The sequence below is a fragment of the Perkinsus marinus genome, assembly GCF_000006405.1.
Source record: "Perkinsus marinus ATCC 50983 genomic scaffold scf_1104296941026, whole genome shotgun sequence".
NCBI lineage: Eukaryota > Perkinsozoa > Perkinsida > Perkinsidae > Perkinsus > Perkinsus marinus.
In genome coordinates, this window is record NW_003212648.1 from 36,209 (window position 1) to 46,208 (window position 10,000).

Sequence of the window (10,000 nt, forward strand, 5' to 3'; positions counted from 1 at the left end):
AACGGGTGTTTTACGTGAAGTGGCGCAATACTCTGTGAAAAACCCAATATTTGCGCGCTATGCAGTAGTCGTGAAATATGTTTTCCACTAGTGTTTTTCATTCCACGGGTGAAACTCCATTATAAGAATTTCCGAAAAGTGCCTTAGACCGAATCGTATTTTCTTTGTTCCTATTGGAATTTCAACTTTAGGTTTCCTTTCACCTGAGCGCCATGCTGATCGGCGAGAACTATGTGTCGTTGGAAATAACGGCTCCCAAAGGGTTCAAGTTTTCTATCGGAAGCTCTTGTGTGACGAACTCCTCAACAGAGGATCAGTGGTCGGTTTTTAACGACTGCAACAGCGATGAGAATGTCGCTACGCTCACTACAGCAACGAATGTATTGAATGCAGGTAGGCAATTTTGTGGCGCGCGAAATAGTTATCCTGTTTTGGTTAAACTTGACGGAAAAGACCCGATCCGGTGTGAACAGTATTGGAATATATGTTAGCTTTCATCAGCTGAGCTCAGAAATTTTATTGTGAAAGTTCACATACGAATCCGGGTAGAAGCGCACAGAGAATTCCTCCAAATTTCCTTAGAATTTCTCTATGTAGTTGACCATGTTCATATTCCTCCACATTATGTGTGAAACTTCACATTGGAGTAGCATTTCTCAGATGAAGTTCTTATGCCGCATTTTCTCCCGGGTTCTTTTTTAAGAAATTTTGTTGATTTCTTTGGATTTATTTTGAAATTTTTCCCCTATCGAGGAAAAATTTCTGAAAATTCTTCCTTTGACTCGCGGTGCTGTCGACCGATAGGACTATACTGAAAAAAGATGCCCTTATTGATTGCGGACCTAAGGCGCTTCTATTCTCTTAAGTTTTCATGCGCTGAGTAGAAGAACCAGCGACTCACTAGAGTCTCAGCCGTTTAACGTGAAGTGGCGTAATACTCCATGTAAATTCAAGACGTGTATGTTTTCTTGACCGACAACGCAGCTGCTTTTCGTGGAGTGAATTGTGAAATATGTTTTTCATATCACGGATGAAACTCTAATATTGCTTGTCGTATTGCAGGTCAAACGATTATCGATATGGTGTGTGTGAATCCTGATGCTACACCACTTGACAATTCCTGGCGACTTGCTCTCTATCTCGATGCTAACATTTCCCATTACTGGTATATTCAGGTCGAGGACGGGTATGAAATCAAAGCAATGGAGGCACAGTAAGGAGATTATCAATATTTCGCGCGCCACGAAATAACTTGTTGGCAGGTTTCTGGGCAGTAACCGTCTTGGCGTGAGCGCTCCGGGATTTTTCACATTCGTGTCTTCCCAGGAAATAGTTGGTCCTATTCAAATCGATATAGTGAGTTCAACTTTGTCTACACTTTTCTGTGCAAGCAGTGTTGGAGGAATATGTGTTCGCTCTCCTCAGCTGAGTTCAAGAGTTTCTTCACTAATTATAGAAGTTTATATACAAATTGTGATAAAAGTGTACAGAAAACACTGAGGATTTCCCAGAATTTCCGCAGAATATTAATATTGTCACCAACACATGTGGCTATTTTTTCGCATTTTGTGAAAGTTTTTCAAGTTAACGAACAACCTGAATAGCAGAGTTACATTCACGAAAAAGATGACGATCAGTTGTATTTGTTGCACTGCTCGTTCAAGTGCTCGTTGTAATTGAAGACTCAGTCTTATTGCAGACACCACCGGTCGGGTATGAACTGAAGTGTACCCCGTCGTATCGTGTCGGTCTGTTGACGCCTCCTCAATGCGAGGAACAGATCGGCACTACGGGGTCAGCCATCAAGCTTCAGTTTTCTGAGGTGTCCATCGATCAAGGGATGTAGAGTCCGCCCGGGTTCGATCCTCGGCTAGGTTATTTTTTCAGAGGTTTCACTGTGGCTATTGAGATCGTCAACCCCGGTGCTCCGCTTACACCAGACCCTGATACTGGCATCAGTAGAAATACTTTCGAGCTGATACTTCGTGATACAGAAGGCAACACCATCGACGCTAATATGGCGGTCCTAGGCATGGTGAGTTCGTAGAGAATCACTCCATAATAATGCTGTTATGAGAGGGAGCTGTCGCAGCAGAGGAGTATAATTGTCGAGACATAGCCAGAATCAATTCGCCTCCTCCTACTTTGGTCGGAATTCAGCAAGTATGAATGCTGTATTTGAGGATATCGACGCCTGTTTGCTCGGACGCGTCATTATTAGTAAGAGCGGCATCCACAATAGCAAACAAAGAACTGAGGTCGCTATATGAGCTTTGAAGAGATCGAGAACTTGGCAGAGTTAATGATTACTTTACTGTGTAATGGGGTGAATCCCTCAGGATCTGGCCAACGTCCCGATCATTGGCTCCGCCCTAGCATGGGATGCAGTAGAAGCTCAGAGCATCTCGAAAGTTCAAATAGTCCTAAAAATCAGTCGAGATATGCAACCTGAAGAGGTGCTCGAAATACATGTAAGATGCCGTTGACTTGTCACAGTTGAGATTTGCTGTATCAATCAGGTCGAGGCGCCCCAGGACGTGGCAATGACCGCTCCATCCAACGTCGTATTGTCCGACAACATCCCCGTATCGGATGTGGCTCCGGTGAGTGCCTTACTGATCTGCGGTGTGGGGGGATTGTACACATAGTCAACTAGACGTGTAGGTGATACTCGTGAAATTTCTGAGAAACATTGATGAAATTCTCATTGGTTTCTGTACATTTACATCTGAGTTTGTATGTGAACATGTATAGTTAGTGAGGAAACTCCTGAGCCCAGCTGAGGGAAGCGAACATATATTCCAAGATTGCCGAGCTGTTCGTACGTTACTTTTTTACCAGGTATCAGTAGCCGGAAATCGCCTCATTATTCGTCTTATGAGAGCATCACTGAGTCTAGGACTAGTAACAGAAGTTGAAGGTCTTCGCGAGGGAACGGTGAGAGACCTGTTTGTTCTGTGTTCGTGTAGCATGGTCGCTCAGGTGATCATTAATTTCTCGGTGAAAAATCCATCACAGCTGCCGAACGCGAACTACTGGGTTGTTAAAATGCTAGGCGAGGATCGGGTTTTGGTATTTCAGCACGTTTTTGAAGGGTATTCACTGAGCTAAATAGTCCGCTTCCGGACGATTTCGCCCACTTCAGGTATCGATTCGGGGAGGAATCAGCAGTTCCTTATGCCTCTATTGGTCCTTCGGGGCCGACTGCTGAAGCCCCATCGATGATTTATCATTTACCAACTTACCACATATCTCCTTTTTTAGTCTTGTCATGCATGGTAATCATTGCTTATTGGTGAGCAGAGCCAATCAGTGTATCATTGTAATGATGTGGGACAATCATTGATTTGTGTTCCACAAAGTGTCGAAGTTGGATGGAATAACTGCGACATACCACAATCTCAGCACATCTACGCGACAGTGCAAGACCAAGTTGAATGTCGTCTTTGATATATAAGACTGCTGAACGCTATGTTGAGTTGGGCTGACTCAGCTGTGTTAACTACTGCACACTCTAGCTAACATAAGCTATTGATATCGGACTACGCTGTATATATCCTATGACCTGTTACACCTTAGGGAAGTGTAATACGATAGGTTGTGGATCAAAAGTGACTCCCAATATACACATTACCGTATAAGCTCTTCGCGAATTTGTAGCGCAAACCAATGATGTACGATCCAATTAGAAGTAACTTGACCAAACGCAAATTGTCTATGGGTTGAGTGATTGAAAGTACACTGTCTTTCTCAGAAGTTTTATTGATACAATTGAACAGAGGCTAGTGATGCAATATAACAGTAGTGAGCAGCAGATTGTCTATTCAACTTTAGCGTCAATATCAGATATCAGCTGATCCATCTGAATCTTCTCACCGGGCTTGAAGGCAGGTAACCCACGATACGGACAGGTACCACATCTGATACGAAAATGTTACTACAGCGCTCAACGAGTCTAATCATTATAAAAAAATGCAGATACCTAGTTATGATATGGGGAAATCGTTTAAACCCGTTAACTCTCAGTGTTGGAGAAATATATGCTCGAGTTTCTAAGCTGAGCTCATGAATTTCCTAACTAATTACAGAAGTTTACATACGAATTAGTGTACAGGAAGCAATGCGAATTTCCCCAGACTTCCAATATTGTCGCCAACACATGTAATTGACAATGACCATATTCCGCGACAAAATTTACTTGCTGGTGGATTTGGAACATGAAAATTCGATGGGAAGCGAGACTCCTTAGCGCATGCGTCACTACCTGAATGCGTCGCCAAGATAACAGTTTCCACAGTTACTCTTGACCTCGCCCTTCTTGGCTTCTTCAATCCTCTTCTTGGCCTCTTCCGCACCAACCTTTACCTCTAATTCGGCACGTCCACAGCTGCAATTTCTAAGAGTAGTAAGCACACCACTTAACAGCTGAGATTAACTATTTCGGGTCAACTAGCTATCACATGAAGCTCAAGCGCGACTATGCGTAACTATGCACAAATTCGAGCCAGATTGGAGTATGATAAGCATTAGTAGCCGCCCACTCTAAAACTAGGAGTGCATATTGGAGGTGATTTTCAAGGTAATTCGTCCCATCGATGGTCTCAGAAAGGAAGTAAAGGAAGCTTATCCTACTTGCATGCTCGTGGCTTGTTATCGCAGGAATCTTTCCCGCCACCAACGGTTTCCGGTACGGGTTCAAGGAAGTCATCCTCATCATCATCGTCGTTGTCCAATAAGGATTTACCACAGAGTGCTGATTGGGCCTACAACAAAATAGTGTACAATCACACACAGTGGAAACACCATAGTGAATTCGGCCGAGGAGCGTACAGTGGCGTTATGAAGGCTAAGGAGATGTTGCATACATCCTATAATGTGGAGCTTCCTCCCGAATCAATTACCATATCAAATGTAAAAGTAACACTGGGCGTTCCTGGCTTCCGACAAGCATAGTGGACAAAACCACATGCCTTATTTAGCTCATGGCCACCAGTGAAACCAGCAAAGACCGTCTCCATGCTTAGATCTAGTTTATCATCTGGATGTAGTATCTAGGAACATCTACTGTAGGGTTTATTCCGGACACTTCAATGCTTACGAAGATGTTAACAACTCCAGCGGGCTTCAACAGAGCGGCGACTTTGCTGAGGAAATAATAGTCAACCTGAAGAGATCCCGACGTGCAACGACGCTTGACTGTAGAGTTACCTTCATTTTGGCTTCCTCGCTGAACAGGGCGATCTGATCGAACGCTAGCCTCGGAAATGCAGTGAGATGTTCAGGCATCGTCAAGTCGGCCTGAGGCGTGAGATAGCTCTTAAGCCAGTTCAGGGACTTGGGAAAATTAGTTATTCTGTGTTGTGAAGTCCCCGACAACGAGAGGAAATTAACATCTCGAGACGTACACACGTCTCGAAACGACAATGTGTTACATACGTTAGTTCTCCCTACCAAAAAAGGAAATAATTTTCATAACGATCCAACGGCAAGACTTTCGTGTTATAGACGAAATCATCAATAAGACTTACCTGCCCAGGCAGAGTGAACACTGCGAGGTAATTATTGATCATTCGCTTCAAACTGGACGACATGTCAGCCGCCCGTGGGGCTACTATCAGTACAGTGCCTTGGACAGCCGTGTACGGGTTGAGATGCCTTGACGAGGAACAGGACATGAAGTAGGACTATACAATTGACACTATAAAACCCTTGGGCGTTGACATCAAATACTGCGGATGTCACCAATAGCAACTTTTGTGCAGTTGCACGTAAAGCGTCACACGTGTCGACCAATTCACTACTCGCAGCTTAATCTTGCTATCTTGTGCCCTCTTGCTGAGCTCAGTATAGATGTATACGTAAGAACGTGCCGAACATACGGCCCACATTGACGCTTAGCATATGGTATGTACTGTACATGACGGTCTGATCAATCTATAGTTGTACATAATGTACAATTGTAGATTGATTAGACCGTCGAATTTAGGCGGATTATTTCTTAACTGCAGGGTGTCCCAAAAAAATGTGCTGTTTTGATTAACTTTTTCTGTAAGCTGGTCAAAATTCGCTTACAACGGAACAGGTCACACTTTGCTGTTATTTTACTCGAGTAATAACTGCATATAAATGTTACTTTTCACAGCTTGAAACTTCGCTGAATATTCAACTTTTACAAAAAGCTATTCAAAAAAACACATTTTACTTGGAGCACCCTGTATTCGGTGGCTATAGACCGATTAGTCTTCTACTGTCTGCACTAGACTCTGTGATCGTGACTAGTTCGACCACTACTAGCTCTTGGGCCACCACTATTAGGACCAGAGACTACTATTGCTCAAACTATTAAAGCGCGCCTTAGTGGTTTGGTCTACTCAGATTCTGTTTTCCCCAAGACTCTAAACGCTCCCTACAAGCCCACCGCCGAGCCGAGCAAATGTGATGGGTCTATGGCAGAGACCATCGCATAGTTCACGAATCACATCATGATTATGATCTATGATAGTCTTGGATCACATAGTTTTCGGCGTCTGGTATCCATGATCAACGGCTGTTGAATGTTGGCAGCCCACCGAGTCGGACTTTCGAACTCACACAGCACGTATTGTTAAGAAACATCACTGTAGCAATACCGCATGCGATATTCAAGCCAACATCATGTTAACAACATCTCGCAATGCCCGGAACAAGCATATCTCATCTGCTATTGCTGATGGCTATCCATCGATGATGCACTTCGTTTTGAGTTCACTTTCTCGATAACCTACGAATCAACAGCAGCACAGCAGCACAATAATTTGACCTTTCAAGAGAATTCTCTACTCGAGGAGGATCTTATGGCAATCATTCTTACGTTTCCATATCGGTTTTGCTACTGTTATTATAAATCTGTCACGCGCCCCTCAGAAACACATTTTAGGCAAGCCTCACTGTAAGTATCTCCTTCAGGTTTTTGCCACTAATTGCTTTCCCATTCCTGGACAATGCCGTGGCTATAGCAGGAGCCCCTTGTTCCATCCATTCCCAGGGCCTCATCGTCTTCTGAAGAATTTGTTGTGCTATTTATTATGATTACTGCGGTCACTTCGCATGCTGCAACAGTAGCGGCCTTGCCGCTAGACATGTAAGGTTCAACGGAGTAGATGTAGGGGTCGTATGGGTGACGGCACTGTAGCCCAGTTACTTTACACGGCCACCATATGTTCTTGCGAACACTCTGAGCACACAGTGTGTATGAATTCAACATACAAATGCGTTACTCTCCAAGATTATCAAGAATCGATCCGAAACTAGATCGCATATAAAATGCAAGCACTGATATGAACAACTTTAAACTGCGATAGCGATAACTTGATCCGTCCCGCGCTCGGCCACAGAACTTGTCTTTGTCTCACCGAGCTCCACACATCCTCGCCAATCCTATAGCACACTTTACGACCAGCCAGCCATTTCTTCTGACACGGCCAGCAGACCCACTCCTGAACGCTATAGCAGAACTTGGCGAGTATAATGCAGGAGCACCACCATTTTAGTGAAGTCGACCTCCTCCGGTAGCTCTGGCTCGTGACATGCCTTGTGCCAATGCTTTTGGCAGTTGCAGCATCTAATCGTCGGTATCGTGCTTTGACCACGGCACTTCTCACAGAGAGTAGAAGAACCTTTTATGTCTCATGATATGCGACATAACCCGGTACTTGTGCTACCTCGTCTCGGTCTACGTCTCGATCGACTGGCCGAGTTCTCGTCAGTCTTTACCTGAAAGTGACTCCTTCATCAGGGAAAGAATTTCCAACACTGCGACAATAGAGCGCGAATAACGGACGTCATTTCTCCCCGCCGTGGCTTCATCACAAAATAGCTGCTATAGAATAATACATTATATAGCACCAGATCGAAATAGGGATCAATGTGGCCGCGGCCCGAGTTCCCAAGCTTACCTGCTGGAAGGTCTTATTCCATGCTAGCGCTATCTCATTGACAGGATTTATATTAGTCTCAGATTGGGTCGACCTTTGTCTCTTCTTCGCTGCTTTTCTCGGCTCCTTCGGCACTTTGTTCCTCCGTTTACGGTCAGATGTCGATTTCGTTCCGCGACCCTCCGTTGTTTTCAACTGCGGCTCCTTCTCGAGCCCTTCAGAACTGGTCTCATTGGTTGGTTCGTCGATCACCACAGTGCTCGAATCACATGGTGTGACTTCGGCGGGCAAACACGGACGAGATTTCCACCTCAGCCACTCGAGTAGGAGCACATCTGTGATTTCATTTTCTGTGAATGAATTCCCGAACCTATTCCGAATCTGCCGAGCTCGCAGCTCGACGAATTTTCTCAGAGGCGATGCGGAAACAACATGGATTGTATCCTTCTTATGCTCTGGCACCGGGTTCTCCACCCGAGATCTACTATCCAATTCGGGTTTTTCAAACGCTGCAGGATGATCATAAACTGTCCGCTTCGGTAACACCCGATTCTTTTCGGGCTGTGCCAATGGTAGAGCTGTCGGCTCAGTTGCTTTCGGCAGATGCCGCTGAGACTTTAAACAAGGAGGTTGATGATCTTTGTTATCGATGCCACCACCGAGACGATCTAATAGAATGCCTGCGATGAGGCTACGACTACAGCCAGGAGGGGCCTAAGCCGGTTAGAAATAGAGGATCGTTGGGGTGAGGGACTCATCACCTCCTCCCCTGTCACTTCCCTGAAGACCTCGCAAATTTCTTCCTCGTCGGCGTGTACAAGTGAGAGTTTCAGCTGATCGAGCTCCGTCGTATTCACAGTCGTCTCCCACGCAGTTCCATTCTGCGATAAAAAAGTGCGCCTCGAGAGCTCTGTCATAGCTCCTTCACCACAGGGCGATTCATTCCTTATCCGACAATTTAGCGTGTAAATCTGAGTAATTTAGAGTTCTGTGTTTGAAACTTCGTGAGTTGGTGAACGAGGCCGCGTGCAATCTTCCATCGATACAGTCATTCCACGATGGATCTCATAGCACGAGTCATAAAATTCAGCAGCGATGTTCCAACCTTCGGCATCTCCCGGCTCAGCACGAGCCGACAGAAGCACTGATGAACCCATGTGAAACAGAGTCTTCAAAAGGAATGATCCCACTAACTTTCGGAGGCATTCCACTCTTATCAACTGATTCATCCGGAGGACCACTGACGGAAGGACCGGTCGACAGCGGTGATCGCGGGCTGGCTTCTCTATGGAAGGTCGGCCTCGTTAATGGTGACAACTCTACCGCGTTCAACACCGGAGTCTGAAGCCCACCTTTCATGGGATCTACGAGCTACTCTTGTCCCCACCTCAGCAGGTCCGGCTGGCTTTGATATATCCCCGGTATTTTCCCCCACTTTCGACTCGCGCGTTTGGTCGACCTCGACGGCCACATGAGTCATCATTGGTTCCGCTATCGGATTTGATGGAGCTTCCTCAGTTGCCTGGGCTTTTGATGCAGCCATCTTGCAAGCTTGAGTCGATTGGTGTCTCGAAAGGGCGTCAACTGTCTTGAACAGCTGTAGTTTCATACACAATGCACAACGGTAGTATTGACCTGTAAAAACCCCTATATCGGAGAATACATGATTAATCTACCAAGACAGTAGTCTGCTGTACAGAATCGCAACGGCTGTGCTGCGCCCATAGTTTCAGCATACACATCAGTACAGTTTGGGAAAAGAAATATGCACATCGTCAACTACATATGTTGACGACAATATGAAAATAATTTCGGAGAATTACTATTAATTTATGTACATTTCTATGCGAATTCATAAGTAAGCTTTTACAATTAGTGAGGAAACTCCTGACCAGAAGCGAGGAGAGCAAACATATATATTCCAACACCAGTATCAAGACACATACAACAGCACTACAGCAACGTACCTCCATCGTTGGTATTAACCACAGAATAACACTTCACTTTTCCTCCCAACAAAGCAAGAGGCTCTGGACTGCTCAGCATGTGATCCGGATCGAACTTCACATTCCCATTGGCCCTCTTTT

At 45.1% G+C, this 10,000-nt stretch overlaps 2 protein-coding genes across 2 annotated transcripts in view; one reads left to right on the forward strand and one right to left on the reverse strand.

The window, feature by feature from the left end:
• Positions 1-3,111, forward strand: part of Pmar_PMAR013622 (hypothetical protein) — a gene marked incomplete at both ends in the record, with an annotated part of 4,320 nt that extends 1,209 nt beyond the window's left edge. Inside the window, 9 exons of the mRNA XM_002781889.1 lie at positions 192-393; positions 1,063-1,213; positions 1,263-1,356; positions 1,700-1,842; positions 1,888-2,035; positions 2,340-2,471; positions 2,520-2,603; positions 2,842-2,937; positions 2,983-3,111. Of these exons, the coding sequence (XP_002781935.1) occupies positions 192-393; positions 1,063-1,213; positions 1,263-1,356; positions 1,700-1,842; positions 1,888-2,035; positions 2,340-2,471; positions 2,520-2,603; positions 2,842-2,937; positions 2,983-3,111 (1,179 nt within the window). The remainder of the gene's footprint in view (positions 1-191; positions 394-1,062; positions 1,214-1,262; positions 1,357-1,699; positions 1,843-1,887; positions 2,036-2,339; positions 2,472-2,519; positions 2,604-2,841; positions 2,938-2,982) is intronic.
• Positions 3,112-3,820: 709 nt separating this feature from the next.
• Pmar_PMAR013623 (conserved hypothetical protein) lies at positions 3,821-5,675 on the reverse strand (the record flags this gene model as incomplete). Its single annotated transcript, XM_002781890.1, has 7 exons — positions 3,821-3,920; positions 4,265-4,396; positions 4,633-4,763; positions 4,902-5,051; positions 5,099-5,164; positions 5,209-5,298; positions 5,529-5,675. 7 exons carry the CDS (start codon positions 5,673-5,675, stop codon positions 3,821-3,823), a joined length of 816 nt encoding a protein of 271 aa, XP_002781936.1.
• Positions 5,676-10,000: the final 4,325 nt, after the last annotated feature.